The sequence below is a fragment of the Silene latifolia genome, chromosome 6, assembly GCF_048544455.1.
Source record: "Silene latifolia isolate original U9 population chromosome 6, ASM4854445v1, whole genome shotgun sequence".
Lineage (NCBI taxonomy): Eukaryota > Viridiplantae > Streptophyta > Magnoliopsida > Caryophyllales > Caryophyllaceae > Silene > Silene latifolia.
The window spans coordinates 11,641,528-11,659,908 of record NC_133531.1 but is presented as its reverse complement, the minus strand read 5'-3'; the positions used below and the strand labels follow the sequence as shown (position 1 = coordinate 11,659,908).

Below are 18,381 nucleotides of genomic sequence, written 5' to 3'. Positions count from 1 at the left end.
TGAGCATTAAAAAGTTGAAAAATTACCCCAAAAAAAACATGAATTAAGAATACAAAACAAAATACTAAATAATTACAAAATAATAAATTAAATATGTAGAATAACTTTTTTTATCAATAAACTCAGTGAGATGAACAGTATGAAGTATGAAGTATGAACTACTCCGTATGAATTATACTCCGAATATTTTTTGGTTGCTAGATCTATATTTGAGAAAACATAAAATAAAATAAGAAAGTCCGAAAATCATTTTTGTTTTTTCGTTGATAAAATTAGTAGATAACATAATAAAAAAAATCATATTCCTTGACAAAAAATCTTAAAAAGGAATAAAATATGACCACAAATTTTAAAAATGTAAAAAAAAAAGGTTATACATTGAATTTTGCAAAAATAAAAATATTTACTTCAAATAAAATGTTCCCAAAACAAGGCACATAGATAATAGATACTCATATTCTAACACATAGATATGAAAGAAACATTTATAAAAAAAATATATAAACAGAAAAATAACATCATAAAAGAGTAATTGTAGATGAAATAACGTCATAAAACTTATTTTAAAACTACCGTAAATTAATCAAAATTTGAATTTGTTACATAAGAGTTTTCTCTCTAATGTACCATGCACAAATTTAATCTTATTGTTTGCTTCTTTCTTTTTCTCTTTCAATTGAAACTAATTATATTAATAACAACTATTTTCACGCGTTCAAATTTAAAAGGTAAGATCAGACTATGAAAAACGGTGAAGCTAGAAGTTGTAAAGTGGAGAAGATGAACTTTAAAGTGGTGGAATTGAAAATAAAAAAAAATATGAAGAGGAATTTATGACCTTTGATATGACTTATGAGACAAGAGAATAAAAAAAATAGGAAGAAAAGATGGAAGGCGGCAGAAGTAAGCTTAGCTGGGTAAGTTTAGGTTTTTGATGAAAATTTGGATTATATTATATACTAGTTTGGATGCCCGTGCGTTGCAACGGGATAATTAACTTAGTAAAAAAAAAATAGGTTATAATTAATGTCTTAATATTTATATCTTATGTCTAATCATTTATTTAGATATGATCAAAAGTCAAAACATCTTATTTAAGAGACGCAAAAGATGTTAGGTTGATAACTAAGTTCCAAGGATGTCTCATATTTATAATCATAAGACCACTACATCTTATGTTAATCTTTCGATGTGGAACAATTTTATTATTTTTATATAATCCTATATTATTTTTCAATGTGGGACATATAACATACTAAGTACACAATTTTATATATGTACAAATTATATGAAATCTATACGCTAATGATATCATTTTTACCACGAATCAAATTATGTTATTTTCATAATTTTCTTAACGATATTTTTTTGCCAAATGAAATTTAAATTTTTTATATAAAAATTAGAAACATCACTTGAATATAATATAGGAAATAAATATTATAATAATTAAAAGATTCTCCACTTTGTTTTTTACATCAAAAAATATTATTTAGATACTTTTCTAAATTAATTTTTAAGATCACCCCACCTTATGATAATTTTATGATGTGGGATAATTCAACTATTTATACGTAGTATATTTACCACACCTACATTATTTTTCAATGTGGGACAAATAACACACGAAAAAATACACCATCTTTTTTGCACCTATTTCGATATCCAACCCGATTTAATAATGAGAAAATATTATACTATCTATTTATATTCGTACGTTTTTTTCATCTTTTGTCATAATTAAAATATGTACAAATGATATGATTTAAATTACATTTTTTTTCCTGACATGACTTTAAGATGTAAATGAGGGAGCAATAAAATGTATAAACAAATGCATAATACTTCCTTTTTCTGTTGCGATTTTGATTAATGGTTAAAAATTATGATATATTTTAGTTACTCAAATCTAATGAGATAATAATTACCTATATTTGAAAGTTAAAAAGATTTAATTCTACTCTCTCTATCCCGGCCATTTGTTGTCCTTTTTCATTTTGAGGTGTCTCAGTCATTTGTTGTCCTTTCTATTTTAAGAATGAATTTGATGAGTAATTTGATCATTCACACCCAATTTATTCCACTTGTCATTTAGTAATTGACCCCCTCCCTCTTTCTTTGGTCTTTGTGCCAAAACCAAAAGACAACAAATGACCGGGATGGAGGGAGTACTATTTATCAAAGTAAAAAAGCTCTGTATTGATTTGTTTGTGGATTCAAGATCTTTTTATGCAACACTTGATTTTATTATAAATCATATATTTTCTATTTTAGTGCAAAGATTATCATTATATGACACAAAAAAATTTATGTATATTTAGCACCCATTTTATTTTTTAATTATTGATTTTGTCTTAAATAAAGTTATTATACTATCGATTGTCTTAAAATAAACATTATAATATCACTAATATAGTAATATATAATTGCTTTTATAAATATCTACGTGATTAATATTTGTATGGTATTGTTGTAACTAAGGTTTGTTCTTAATACAAACTCTTATAAGAACTCTCTAAGATAATTTTTAAGCGATTCAAAATATTTTGGGTTGATACCCCTATGTTTCAAATATGACTTATATTTATAATCATGTGATACCTCACCTCATGATAACCTTCTAATGTGGGAAAATTCAACTATTTATATGTAGTATATTTACCACACCTACATTATTTTTCAATGTGGGACAAACAATATACTTAGAAATACACCATCTTTTTCGCACCTAATTCGACATCAAACCCAGTTTAATAATAATAAGCAAATATTATACTATTTATTAATATTCGTATAGTACATTTTTTTTAACTTATTATCGTAATTAAAATATGTGCAAATAATACTCCGTATGATACTATATTCTAATGCTAGCCTTTATTTACCACGAATATAGTTATATAATTTTTCAAAAAAATAAATTATGTTACTTTTTTGCTAAATGAGATGTATAAGTTTTTATATAAAACTTATAAACATCACTTGGACATAATATAAAAAATATATATATATATATATATATCATATCGTAGAGATAATGATATAAACTCTTAAGACTCTCCAAGGAGACTCATAAAGTTTTGGGTTGGTATTTAAGTTCTAAGGATGTCGTCTATTTATAATCACATGATCAACCATCTTATGCTAAACTTTTGATGTGGGACAATTCTATTATTTATACGTAATATATTCACCACACCAACATATTTTTCAATGTGGGACAAATAACATACTTAGAAATACACCATATTTTTCGCACATAATTCGCCATCTAACCCGGGTTAATAATAATGAGCAAATACTATACTTCTTCGATTCAAGACCAAATACAACATTCCTTTTTTTACACTATTCATGAACGAATAGAATCTTTACGATTCCTTGTAATATGTAAGACAAAATATGGTCATGTGAGATCTTATTTGATTCACCTATAAAGTACAATGAGAATATCATTTTTTTTTTATAATGTAAATTTAAAGATATTTACGTTGTAATTTGTGTCTTGGCAAGTGTGTAAACGAAAATGTTGTATTTGGTCTTGAATGGAGGGAGTACTATTTTTTAATATTCATATGTTTTTTTTTATAATACTTTTTTGACAATTGAGATGTATAAGTTTTTATAAAAAGATTATAAACATCACTTGAATATAATACATAATATAGAAAAAATATGTATATATCATATTGTGAAAATAATGATATAAACTCTTAAGAGCTCTCCAAAACAATACTTAAGAGACTCAAAAGATTTTTGGTTGGTATATAGGTTCCAATGATGACTCCTATTTATAATTATAGGATCACCCACCTTATTTAATCTTTCGATGTGGGACAATTATATAATTTATACGTATTATAATCACCACACTAACATTATTTTTCAATGTTATTAAAAGAAATACACCATCTTTAATACCTGTATGTGCAAATCATATGAAATCTATACTCTAATGAAAGCATTTTTTTACCACAAATTTAATTATATTATCTTCATAATTTTTATAACAACATTTTTTTGCCAAATGAAATGTCAAAGTTTTTATATAAAAATTAGAAACTTCTCATGAATATAAAATAGGAAATATAGATATTATAATAATTAAAAGATTCTCCACTTTATTTTTTATGTTGAAATTATTATTTATGAAACTTTCCTAAATTAATTTTTGATGATGTGGACGCTCTAGAATCGCTCGAAAAAACTCTCTTTTATATAGATATATAGATATGACTTGCTTGGTCTATATGGTGTGGGCTGACAGTGGCCCAAAGATTAGAAATACTCAAAACTACGTATACTATATTAACAATATTTTGGATCGGATATGTATATTCGATTTTTCGAAAACCAATATCCGTATCCGAAAATTATGGATATTCGATTCGAAATTATTTTCAGATCAGTTATCGAATTGGTCCAGATAATTGGATATTTTGCTCGTCTCAACAAATACACAATGTTTAACTCCTATAAATAGGCCGAGATTAAGAAGACTATTATGTATTTTTTCTACATATAAATGGATTACATTGCATTGCTTTTATGGATGAGACAGATTGCCACAATACTTTTGCTAAATGCTTATTTGTAACATTATTACTCTTCATGCTAATTATTATTGTTAGTTAACATTAATTGCAGGTTACATGTAGAATTATTTTATTATCGTCATTTGCGTTTAATACGTCAAAAACTTATTCAATAAAACTTTAATAACTTAATTGACATTATTCATAAAATTTAAAGCTATTTAATATGAAACATGGATGTAACATTGTTTAATATTCATATCTTACATATTAGTTGCAATAAGACGATAAACAAGACCGGTGTCATCACCTGCCTATGTTCATGTTGATCCTATTCTTATATCTAATCAATTACTCCCTCATATTCACTAACATCTTCCACATTTCCTAAAGCAGAAAATTCACAAAGATCTTCTAATAGATAACCAATGTGGAAAATCATATAGAATAGGAGGTAGTAATATACTTCCAACACAAAAGAATTTTAAAAACAACCCGTGCATTTTTTGCACGGGCTTAAAACTAGTTAACTAGTCAATCTGATGCCCGATTGACCTCACGAAACACATGCTGGATACGAAGGCAAAGAAATTAAGACATAAGTTAAACACAAAATCTCATTGAAAACGGCATGTATCCGTCACTTTGAAGTGACGGATACCATTTTCTCTCACAAATGACCCAAATAGAGGAGAGAAGAAAGCACAAGGGGTGCCCCCACCTTGTCCCCCTATCCATTTTGTGAGTGACATTACCCGTCACTTGCTCCGACCCGTCTTCAGCAAGACTAACTGTTAATTAAAACTCGTGAAAAGGGCCATACCTTATCCTACACATAAGCCAAAGGTTGTCGTATATATTATCCATTTTCCTTAACAAATTCACATAATAGCTACTCAATTAAGTTCATATTTTATACATTTTAGTGAATTGTTTATATTTTCTTTATTTTGTAAAGAAAAAATTTAGTAAATGTAAACTATTAACTAAGACGGATGGAGTATTTCATATTCCGGTGCTTAAAAATGTGACTATTATATTTCCCTTCTTTTCTCTTTCCTCATTTCATTCTCTTCTCATTCTCTTTTCCTTAGTTGAACCAAACGCCCCTTGAACCTTTGGAAATAAACTCGTAGCTTAGACAGGATGTCATCTGTGTTGAATAAAAAGGCAGGGTTACCACACGAATGATAATAACTTGTCCCTCGCATAAACACAGAACCGAACCGAAACTTAACCCTACACCGGAATTGACCATATCTTCCCATTTAGACCCGAATGTTTATTATCCGATACTAACTATTATCTCTGAATAACTTCATAAGATCACATTCGAGAATGACTCATTTGCCCGGTCTGTCGAGAGGTATATAGACCTTGGGTTCGGGTCGGGTCGTTTGGATCTGTAGACTTCGGGCCGGGTCCGACCACGTCATTCCGATTGGAGTTATTTTCGGGTCAATTGTTATCATTAATCGGGGATAATAATTAGTTTATAACAATAAAAAATCAGGTTGGGTTATACTAGATCCGGACATTCGAGTTCCGATCAAGTTTGTCTCTTGAGTTCGGGTGTCCAATCGGGTTTAGCCGTTTAGGCACATACATTCAAAACATATCCAAGTGGCGCGAATAAGGTAGCATTGCAAATTTGCATTCAACAACTGCGTGGCGCCACAATAACAATCCTCCCTACGCATTGTTCTCGCAAGTCGCAACAATGAAACCCCTCTACACCTTTCACTTCCCCAAACAAAACGCACCACCATTAATCAAATTTCTCTCAAATCGTTAACTTGCAAAACAAGCTTTCAATTTTTCATCAACAATGGAGACATCAATTTTGAATTCAACGCAACGATACGCATCATGTGCATTGTTCGCACTCGCGTTAAACCAATCGCAACATCATCAATGGCGTCTTACTACTACTCTTCCTCCTCCCGACGAGGAGCCGATTGGCTCCGCTGTTGTTACTTCCGCCGCCGCCGCTTCCACCGTTTCTGATCGACCTCACCTTTGGATTCATCAGGATTCCGGCTTGCTATTTCCTGTTTTCAAGTGAGATTCGATTTTATTCTTCATTCATTTCTGGATTTGTATTCGATTTTTTTGATGAAATTTGTTTGTGATTTAGGTTTTTGAGAGTCGATGATAAGGCGTGGGATGGATTGAAGGAGACGGCTGGATCTTCGTCGCAAATTAGTCATCATGTCGCTTCTGTAGGTCTCTCTTTTTTTTTTTTCTTTTTTTTACTCCCGTCTCAATCATTTGTTTACCTTTGAGATGTAAATAGATGAATGAGACGGATAGTGTAATTATTTGGTCAATTTTGTTGTTTGAGTAGGTCTCCCTGAAAGGTCTTTCAATACGAAAGTTTATTGAGAGACTATTTTATAATTGTAAGAAAAAGTGGTATTAAAGGTAATAAAATATGTATAAATCCTGATTAAAGATAAAATGGGTACATTTATTATGTAAATAAGTACAAAATTACTATGCCAGATCAACAACAAAAGGGTCACGAAATACAAATAATATAAATAGGTACGTAAAACCGGTCTTTCAACAATTTATTGAAAGACCGTCTCTCCAAAGTTTTAGGGTTGTTTTTAACATGTTATAGAATTGCAACAATTATCAATAAGGTAATCTTTTAATTGCTTAGGGGACAACCTTCCTCGCTAGCCCTTTTATTTCCGCCACTTGCACGCTTTGAGTGACCTAGAGGTTTTGGGCTAGAATGTTTTATAATCATTAGCACTACAAATCTAGATGTGAATTATTCACACTTGACCCAATGGAGTTTTCCTTTTTGAAGGGTGTTATTAGTTATAAAGCCATTACTTGGGCTTAATTTATCGTCTGTAGCTTTTGGTTGGAATGGTTCTGTTACAAAATATATGGCATGGTTGTTTACCGTTACGTAAGATTGTGAGCTGATGCTTTTTGTGAGTCCATGGCTTTGTGGATGACTTAAACTACAAGATAGCAATTTTAGCTGGTACGAGTACATCATCTACTTCTAATAGAACTGTTAGCCCTTAGGCATTAAGCTGTTTGTCATAGAGCCGTTAGCAAGAGTTAGTCATGTATAGCAAGTGTCCATTAGAATGTAATTTAGGTATGTAACTGTTGTCTAATATTTACTTCCGTAGTTCTGTCAATACTCTGGGTATCAAGATCAGTAATGAATTAATGAACCAATCTTCACCATATTTCGAATTTTCGACTTCCTTCTTCCCTGCTACCTTCGACATTCTCCTGAACCGGCAATAGATTTCTCTTGTTAAGAAGTATTTAGTATGTGTATTGCTTCACCTGAATTTTCAGGTGTGATTGGGATCAGGTTTAGCGGTGATTTTTATGAAATGATTATCCAGTATAAGATCTATCTAATTGTTTGTTTGAGCTTTTCACTGCATATATACGAGAAAGCGTGGCACTAAATAGGTTAGTGCATATATATTTACAGTTCATAAACCTGCTTTCGGATGAAAGTGTCCCAACTTCTGAGACTTGTGGCAAAGAACTTGGTCTCTTAAAGGCGGTTGAAGCAATGGTATCAAGCCTGAAGGCCGCTGATAGCACGGTCAGATCTGTGGAAGAGTTGAAAGATGAACTGGAATCGGTCCATGGGGCGGAGACTGTATCTGATAAAGCCACAGAGATAGATAGGATTGATATATCTATTAAAGAACAGGAGCAAGATACATGTGAAAGCCCGACTTGTGAGAGACCTGTAAAAGATGCAGAGTCACTTAGTTGCCATAGGAAAGTGACTGTTTTGTATGAGCTTCTATCTGCATGTCTACTTGCTACCACTACAGACAGGAAGAATGATTTGAATTCTGTCAAGGGTTATGATTCTCGACACCGTGTTGCTTTACGTTTATTAGCAACCTGGCTGGATGTAAAATGGATCCAAATGGTAACTTGACTACTCTCTCTTCTCTGGGATAAATGTCTGTTTTAGTCAGTTGAATAATTTTCTGGCAACATAATCGTATTTTACATCATTAGAGATCAACTTCCGTCAATATTGTCAATACGATATTTATTGCACAGGAAGCCCTAGAAGTAATTCTAGCATGCTCTATAATGGACATAATTAGAGGAGAAATTGAAAAAAGAGATACCTCTGATCCATCAGAGCCATGGAAGAAAGGAGGAATGATTGGTGCAGCTGCTGTGGCAGGAGGAGCATTGCTGGCTGCTACCGGTGGTATGTTTTAATGGTTTTGATTTTTGAACTACAATTGTCTATGTTTATCAGTTTATGTTGGACACTATGCTTCGATTGTCTGTGGGGCATTTCCAGTTGTCTGACCTTCTAAGGCAACATAAATCCTCTACCCTTGCATTTCTGGTTCTGCTACTTGAAGGCCTTCGTTCATGTTGCAGGGGTACTTGCTCCAGCAGTTGCTCAAGGTCTGGGTGCTGTGGCTCCAACACTGGGTGGTCTTTTACCGGCCATTGGTGTAGGTGGGTTTGCCGCAGCTGCTACGGCTATTGGATCCGTTAGTGGCACTATTGCTATTGCTGCATCTTTTGGAGGTATTTCTGTGTTTCTCTCACAAGTCTGTAAAAATAGTTGTCCAGGATGTCTACTACCAGTAGTATTGTAGTAATATGGTAATGTTCGGTGTTCAGATTATTAATCCCGGATGGATGTTTTTCTTCTAGTTTGCACTCCTATTATGCTTATTTTGTCTACTTTATGGTTTCGTAGCTGCTGGGGCTGGACTTTGTGGTAGCAAGATGGCCAGAAGAATTGGAGACATTGAAGACTTTAAATTCAACGCATTTGGTGATAACCATATGCAAGGGGTATTTTTTTTTTTTTTTTTTTTTTTTTTGTGCCTTAGTAGGTCTATTTTTACCGTCGAGTTTCATAGTGCCTCTATCATCTGCAAGTTGGTGAGGTTCTTCCACACGATAGAGTATTCTCTTTTTTCTTTTTCCAGACCTGTGCTACAAGCCGTCTGCTCCTGATGACATTAAAGTCGCTAAGGCAGTTCCTAATTTCCTACCACAAAGAAAAGGCACATAATTATTGTTGATGATCACTCAACAAGGGTGTGCAGAACCTGAAAGTCAAGCCCCGGTATGCAGTTTGAGCTGTTGTGGGCTAGCAGGTTACCGTCGGGGATTTTAACAAAAGGTTGTTCACCCTGCTTGAACATTGAAGATTTATTTATCTGCAGCGTCTTGCAGTTGGAATTATGGTGTCTGGACTAGTTTTTGAAGAAGCTGACTATGTGAGACCTTGGGAAAGTCAAAATGTCAACCTGGAGAGGTACACCATTTGGATTATTTCTCCTCTTTTTGTTAAGTACTTGAGCTTCCTTTATCCTTTTGCACTTGGTCTCATTCCATTGCAGATCTGTTACCTGCTTTCGGAAGCACGATGCTTTCGTCAAATATCAATCATGAATTCAAATTGGGATTATTTTAATTAAAGTCCTTGTTTAACTACCTTGTCTCACGTTGATAACACATTTTGGTGGTTCCGTCCTTTCTGCTTACCAAGAGAAGGAGAGAGATCATACTAATACCGTATCTGTGGAGCCATGGGCTATACATTAAATCGAACCTTTTCTCAAATACTATGACTCCTATAGTGCTTCCCAATTTTTTAAAAGCTAGCATCACAGCTTACTAGCTTCTTGAATATATATATATCTCCTGGCAAAATGTAGGAGCCTTGGGTCCGTGTAATTAGGTAGTCATCGTAGTTGTTGATACACCAGTATGCTAGTCTCATGCAATGTTCCTCCTCCTCCAGCTCAACTGTGTCTGGATGTACCTGATGTTTCTGAGAAGCTTTTTTCTGTAGGAATGAGATTGATTCTTAGTGTGACATATTTGCAGGTATGGATTACACTGGGAATACAATAATTTGGCTGCAGTTAGTACTGCAGTGAGAGACTTGATAGCATCAAGTACGTGCTGTTGGACACTTGGAACTTTCCTCTTCAATATCAGTACATCACCTTTTATGGATATTCAACCGCTATTAAGCATTAAGTTGTTTCTCTACTGCCACCTCTGCAGAAATTACCACTCAACTGATAAGTGTGGGGGCCATGCTAACTGTAATTGGCGCTGTTATGGCCGCTCTTGCTGTTCCGACAGCACTTATCTCAGCAAGTGATATTATTGACAGCAAGTGGGCAATTGCATTAGACAGGTATTTCTTCAGTCGTACACTCGTACATTGGTCAAACAGTGAAAAGAGACGTCATAACCATCCACCCCGGCACCCCGTACCAAGCCTCGTTTTTTAAGCAGGCTCATAGTCCAAGCCTCTTGGTCTTCCGGGGTAGCCCATCGAGCACCATTCTGGTCCATCTGCTGGAGTTACCATTGTGCATTTTAGCATGATCATGATTTCTTATATTGACTTAAAGCTCTTGCTTGTGTGCAATCGATTCTCTATGTTACACGGTCCAATTCTGCTGTAGTTTCTTGCATGCAAAAATAATTGAAGTCTATCACAATTAGTTCTGTTCATGCAGGACCTTTTATCTCTCTGGGGTAAATTTTGATCATAGACTGCATTTATCCAGTCTCACTTAAATTTGTCTGGATTGTGTCCTGGTAATCTCTAAAACTGTCAAGGTTAAAAGATGTTTACAAAATTTCGAATCATGACGGTTTTGGACTTCACAATGCACTTTTAACAGAATTTTTATTTTACTTGGGTACACCCAAAATTTTACCCATTCAGAAATATTGACATATGTTTCATGACTTCTCTTTTGTTGCTTGATACTGATATAGCGATATGCTGCATTCTTTTGTTCCTAAGCTTAGACAAAATGATGGAGTTGAGACTTGATCGTTTCAACATTTTTTTTTACAGATCAGATAAAGCCGGAAAGCTGCTTGCAGAGGTGCTCCTAGAAGGACATCATGGACATAGGTGTAACGGCCTAAATTTGGAGATTTATAATACCTTGGTTTGATTGCTCACTTGTTTTTTAACTTCCTTTACTTGTATCCCTTGCAGACCTGTTACATTCATAGGCTTTTCTCTTGGCGCCCGTGTAATATTCAAGTGTCTCCAGTGCCTAGCCGAAAGCGAAGGAGACAATGGTATTCATAATGTTTTCATTTCGTTGTTAGCTTCTGGTATATAGGAGTAGTTCGTGTGGTTAGAAATACGAAGTATAATGTAATTTTCCTTTATAGAAGCCTTTCCCTGGGAGGGGTAAGACTTGCTAAGCAAGGATTACGCGGTAATTGAGATCGTTGCATTTACTGTTTTAACGCCTAACTGTTGGATCATGTCAGCTGGTATTGTTGAGAGGGTTGTGCTTCTTGGCGCACCAATTTCATTAAAAGATGAGAACTGGCCTCTTGCAAGAAAGGTACTTTCTGAGTAACACTATGAGCTTTAAAAAATTATGAAAGGCCAATAGAAACAAATTTTTTTTCTAGCAAGGGCAATAATGTAATTGTTTTTTGTTCAACGTCTTCATTTAGTTATACGCAGAATTTCTGTTGAAATTTAATCTGTCCCGTTTTCTTTTGCATAATGATCAAACAAGTACCTTCTTCATCTAATTTTTGAACTTACAGATGGTCTCGGGGAGGTTTGTGAATGCTTATTCAACAAATGATTGGACTCTGGGAATTGCTTTCCGCTCCAAGTAGGTGATAGTATATAAGTATAGTATAATTTATACCATGTTTGGTTCACTACCTATCTGAATTTGATGAGGTTGTGAGGGTGAGGGGACGAGGAGAGATTGTGGTGCCTTGATGAATATACAAACCTAACTAAAGTAAGTTTTTAGATGGAATTCTTAACATGCCACATTGCAATATAAGGTCTTAAAGCGTCTATTTCGGACTAGTTCGTATTATGTAAGATTGGACTTCCTATAATGCTTACTTCCCAAGGACAGTGCTTTGGTCATATTTGAGACTTCCAAGTCTTTATATTGCTTAAAATGGCCCTCAGCAGTGAGGGAACACACTACAGCAATAACAACATAACTTTTGTGCCTGAAAGGTTCCGCCTCTAAGTTCTAACAAGGTCAGAGTAGTGGAGAACAAAGAGACTGTTTTGATGTAGTCAATGGGGGAAAACACTCTTTTGAATCTAAAACATCGAGTGCACAGCTTAGTTTCTTGAGTCTGCTGAATGTAGCCATTGATGTTAATCTGATATTTTCTTCAATGTTCGTCTCAGTACGTATTGTTTTTCTGTGCAGTCTCGTTTCTCAAGGATTAGCAGGAATTCAACCCGTCGATGCATTTGGGATTGAGAATGTGGGTACCTTGTGTTCAATTATTCTATTGTTTTTTTCCTTTTCTTCTAAATACCTTGTGTTTGTTGTGAAGTACTCTCTTCATTCAAGCCAGTTCACTGCATTTGGCTTGTATTAAGGAACTACTGATTAACCGACTCTATATGCATGTATTTTCCTTGGCCAGGTTGATGTGACGCAAATCATAGAAAGCCATTCATCATACATGCATATGACGGATCAGATTGTGAAACAGCTTGAACTCGACACTTACCACCCTGTTTGGATAACCGGGACTTGCGAAATGGAAATATCAACTCCTAAGTAACTTTACTTCCATCAAGCTGCCTGCTCATAGAAGAAAGGGCACGTCTTGTGAAAAGTTGTATGATAAGAACTGGATGAAAATACGCTTAGATAGTTACTTAGATTGTTCACCTCACTTTGGTTTCAGGTTGAAAAGAGCGACTATTTTTGGGGCGAGTTTTGGTCAGTTTTTCAGCTAGTCATTTTTTTTACAGGTCTACAGCTACGAGTCTATGACCACAAGACCATGTAGAAAACTCATTGTCAGCCTTGGCTTTCGACTTTCAAGTCTCCACAAGTGCATTTTCTAAATGCTATTGTAGTGTTGTAGTTGTGGAAGAAAATGTTACCATATTGTCACCGTATTCTCTGGAATTTTCGGTCATCATGTTGGTTTTATGCAGTGCGTCTTTGTTCTAAAATGGTAACCAGATGACACAAACTATGCTTATAAAAGTGCTTTCACAAAGCAGGGACACTGAAATAAAACAACATTACGAAAGACATCAATAAGCCACCTAGAACTATCTGAGCGAAGTACATTGTCAAAATAACACAAGATGCCATCTCAAAAAGGTTAGTTTACATGACAAATTCTACCGCATCTAATTGAAGACTTCATACGACATCATGCCAAAGTAACTGTCTTAGGACATATCAGTCATTGGCAAGAATGAGCGTGTACTACTAGTGCACAACCCTCTGCTGCATCAATGCTGCTCTTTTACGTCAGTCCCTGTCACCATCCATCTCTTCATCCTCAGGTACCCCTCGAAGATATAGAACATTGTTGCACCTACACACATGCACGGGGTTTTTAGAAAAAAAAAAAAGAAACATCAACTTGCAAGTGATTGATTACTGGGCACGTCCTAAATATTAATCCTTATTTTCCGGAGTGAAAAAAAAAAAGGTAGAAGGTGCTCCTTCAGTTCACTATAAATAATGTAGAGAACATCATTCATAATCACCAAGGAATCAATCACATAATTTCAACAATTATTCTCCATTAATTGTAGGAGTTCATACATGCGATTATGCGAATACTCCGTCACTCACTTGATATCTATGTACATCTGTGTATGAATATGTTGCCACCTTGTCTCAATGAAATCATCTAATCTTCAACTCTTTAGATGGTATCAGAGCAAAATACGACCCACCAACCACCCATGATACAGCCATCCCAAATCCCCATGAAATCTCTGAACCCCTCACCCTTGTCAACTTCAACAATTGTGTCAAACTTCTGACCAATTACTCAGGCAATTCCAAATATCAAATCTCTTGTTTGGTTATAGTCTTTTTGGCTATCTTGATGGTAGCATTCCCATGCCGCCTGTCACCATTGTCAACAATGACAAAACCGAAACATCGAACCCCGCACATAGCAATTGGCAAAAACAAGACCCACCCATTCTCATTGCATTCATGGGCACATTGTCACTGATTATCCAGTCTCTCATGGTGTGTGCTGCGACCTCGAAAGAGGAGTGAGACACACTTGTCCACGCCTACGCCAATCTCTTCCGAGGACACATTTTATTGGATATTTGGAATTGCCAAGATGAGTAATTGAGTGGATCGAGTTTGACACAATAGTTGAAGTTGACAGGGGTTAGGGGTTTGTACTTTGGACTTTGGAGGTTTCATGGGGATACGCGATGGCTGTGTCGCGGCTGGTCATGGGTGGTTAGTGCAGTTTTGTAAGTAGGTAGCAGGTGGATCGTATTTTGCTCTATATAGTATATACCATGTAATGACTCAACATCTGCCAGCTAGCAATTAGCATCAATACGTTAAAAAACAAAAATTCATGTATGGCAGGGTTTTACGGAAATTTATTCTATGAAATACCATTTTATTCACAAGTACAATCATATTTTTAGCAACTCTTTCTAGAACCAACAATAGCCCTTTTTTAACTAGTTTCCACATAATCGTTCCCTATGATTTCTTTATTTAGTTAAACATAGAAATTATCATTATTAGTGACTAATTTACAATTTTCAGCTTCCCTCCTGGTACTTTCAATAGTGAAATGGTCTAACCTAACTTATTGTAAAACTGCCTTACAAGAGAATTGCATGAGAAATAGACAAAGGCGGGAGGGGGAATGGTGCGAGACTTCTTCCATGTGAGACTACCAACCTACCACCATTGAATTACATCCAAACATTGTAACACAATGGAAGCACCCTTGTTTTTCTTCAAAAGTTCAGATGCATGAAAGTGTGGCAGCAAAAAGGTTGCTGCACATGGTCTAATGGTCAGTTAAGACATAGAGTGCATCTTCGAATATTGTATTATCCAGGTGTTAACGAACAACGAAGAAAACACCACACAAAATAAACACTCACACAGTCACACTGATGAAGTTTTCCATCACACCATGAAGAAGCATATCGAGAGTAAAGACATATCGAGAAATTTATAGTTTTCCATCACACCATGAAGAAGCATCAAGAAGAAAAAGAGCTGGCAGAAAGCGTAACTAACCTGATAAGAATCTCTCCAAGATTTCCAGTCATTTCACCTTCAATATACTCCTCGGTGTCTGCCAACTGCATGCATGTCATACAAGAATAGGTAAGTAACAACAATGACAATTATCAACTTCTTACACAAAATAAGGTTCGACAGCAACACAATCAAACAAATTAATAAACTAGTCAATATCAATAAGCACCTGCAAATTCATGTAGCCATCCACAGAGACAAGATAACCTGCACAAATTTACAGATGAAGAATTATACCAAGTTCAACTTCAAAAATGTCAGTAAATGAATTTTTTTTTCGACGAATACAGAAATTACCTTTGTACTCCATTCCCCACTTCAATTTAACAATGACTTGTTTCCCAGTCAAGTTGTTCAAGAAAGGTTTAGGGTTAACTGGGACAGTCTGCACAAGGGAGATCATATTAATTAAACACTACAGAAAACAAGGATCACAGATCATGGTTAAACTTCTCGCGCAAAGGGTGTCAACAATAAAGGAACATGAGTATAATGACGGAGCAAAATCTATCCTACTATCATAGCATTTACAAAAATAAATACTCACCGCCATCGAAATTCACACTTGGAAATTCTCTGCAGTCCTGCAAAAGAATAATAAAACTTAGTTTCCAATTTAAAGAGCCCAAAGATAAACACAAAACAAAAAGTTAAATAAAACAGTTTGATTTAAGTTTGTAGATGATAAGTAGGTTAACAAATACCCATCTATATCATTGATATACCAATAAACCTTATACTCCGTACTAGTTATACACTTATACTAACCGGCAACGACAACAACAGAAACAACAAAGACAATCCCAGAAAGTGGATCGGCGGACATATAAAATCATGTAAAACTGTCAAACTTTATCTCATGTCCATTAAGTGAGACTTGTTTTACGCTGAATGTCACAAACCTACCACAACTCTCCTCCTTTTATCGCACATTCAGACCAAAAACGCTCACAGTCCAAGTCATAAGAACAATCTAATCTACTGTCTTATAATACTATTTTACCTTATTTTCCTTACTAGTCTTAATTTAGGGGAATGATAACGCCAAATGCTAAAGAGTTAAACGCTTGAGCCACTCGTTCTGTCAGAGTATATAGTATTCGACTATTAAATCGAGCATAGGCTTTACAGCCGCCCTTAACTTATATCTATACGAAGATTGGCAGTAACATTCACGCGCCTAACCAATTCAACTTCAATCACATCTAGTTCTTCTAAACTACACAAAATTTTGATCACACATTGAATTCAACAGCGGCGAAACGCTATCCTCCTAAATAAATTTCATATAACAACACGGCCAAATTAGGTTCATAACTGTACCTCAGTAACCCTAATTACTCAAAAACAAGTACACTCAGAAAATCGCAACCTTAATTTTACTGCTAATGCGATTATGCACGGCTAAATTAGGTTCATAACTGCGCCTCAGTAACCCTAATTACTCAAAAACAACAATTATAAAATCGTAACCCTAATTTTACCATTAACACAATTTTACACAGCTAAACTATGTTCATAACTGCAACTCAGTAACCCTAATTACTCAAAAACAAGTACAATTAATAATTCGTAACCCTAATTTCACTGCTAAACTCCACAAAAAAAAAAAAACAATTAACAATTAAACGAGCATACATAACACAAAAACCTATAATAAAATAAAAAAATAAAAAGAGAAAATTAGGGAAGAATAATACGTACTCGAAGAAAAAAGAGGGATTTTTAGTTTGATTGAGAAGCACAGTAGAAGAAGAAGGACGGGAAGAGTGGATGTGCGGAATTTTTTGGTTTATAAAGCAGCTTTAGAGTTTGAGGCCCTTTAAGGGACGTATTTGGCCCATTAATATTGGGTCAAAGTTTGGTATGGGCCTATTTTTGATTATGTAGTTCTGGCCCAAACTTTAAGGGAAGTATTTGGCCCATTAAAACAAATTCTCTTTTAAGACGGTAATATTTGTTTTAAGTGTAAGACGGGTCAAGTATTATATCATTTGTGTATATATACAAAACAAATTTTTAATTTTTATAATACGACTTGACTTGTTCCGAGCTTAAGACGGATAGTGTCATCTTAAGGGAGACTTACTGATTAATACAAATACGGTTGTGTCCAATTATTCGAACCAAACTAATATTCGATTCGTGATGAATTTCAATTTTTATTTTAATTTTTATAAGGTAAGACAATTAGATTGATTCTTTAAGGCTAGAAACAATCTATCTAAATCTTTCGGATGAGCGAGGTAAGTTGAAGTCATCGACTTTAAAACCACCTCGAAAGATTTGGACACGAATTACCACTTACTCAAAAAAAAAATGAAGTTCTAACCTCACATATTTGAAAGTTCTCAAAGAATTTGTCAAGTATTACAAATTGAGTTAATTACACATTATCACCTCCAAGTCTCCAACTATCAGCTTTGAAATTTCTGATTATTTGGCTATTAGAATGTCTTATTTTTAATACGATATCTTCTACAGAAGAATGCACTATTCAATCTACTATTTTTTGCTCCTAACAATATGACCTTGCCATTATGATACGATTCTTGGTCAACCCTATATTTTTTTTTCTTTTTTTTTTTTTGCGATATGCTCAACTCTATTTTATAATCCCTTTTATTCTCAAAAATTGCCCGTTATTTTTGTTTATGATATATTCACCAGAATGTAATTTATAGTTCCATCTTTGAATTTTTTTTATTTTTATCTTGTTCAAGTAACTCCATTATATTACTGTTTTCTTGTTTCCTACC

General features: G+C 34.3%; 2 protein-coding genes across 2 annotated transcripts; one reads left to right on the top strand and one right to left on the bottom strand.

Moving 5' to 3' along the window:
* The first annotated feature begins 6,229 nt into the window (after positions 1 to 6,229).
* Positions 6,230 to 13,487, top strand: LOC141586345 (transmembrane and coiled-coil domain-containing protein STS1-like). The gene is made up of 15 exons (XM_074407538.1): positions 6,230 to 6,596; positions 6,673 to 6,757; positions 8,011 to 8,466; positions 8,604 to 8,760; positions 8,940 to 9,092; positions 9,268 to 9,365; positions 9,743 to 9,834; positions 10,410 to 10,480; positions 10,593 to 10,728; positions 11,404 to 11,463; positions 11,551 to 11,636; positions 11,835 to 11,911; positions 12,123 to 12,193; positions 12,761 to 12,818; positions 12,984 to 13,487. Exons 1-15 carry the CDS (start codon positions 6,364 to 6,366, stop codon positions 13,122 to 13,124), a joined length of 1,974 nt encoding a protein of 657 aa, XP_074263639.1. The 5' UTR covers positions 6,230 to 6,363; the 3' UTR covers positions 13,125 to 13,487.
* Positions 13,488 to 13,586: 99 nt separating this feature from the next.
* LOC141586348 (putative small nuclear ribonucleoprotein F) lies at positions 13,587 to 17,425 on the bottom strand. Its single transcript, XM_074407541.1, has 6 exons — positions 17,327 to 17,425; positions 16,170 to 16,206; positions 15,920 to 16,007; positions 15,792 to 15,829; positions 15,602 to 15,666; positions 13,587 to 13,898 (listed from the first exon to the last, which is right to left on the bottom strand). Exons 2-6 carry the CDS (start codon positions 16,173 to 16,175, stop codon positions 13,832 to 13,834), a joined length of 264 nt encoding a protein of 87 aa, XP_074263642.1. The 5' UTR covers positions 16,176 to 16,206; positions 17,327 to 17,425; the 3' UTR covers positions 13,587 to 13,831.
* Between the last annotated feature and the right edge of the window lie 956 nt (positions 17,426 to 18,381).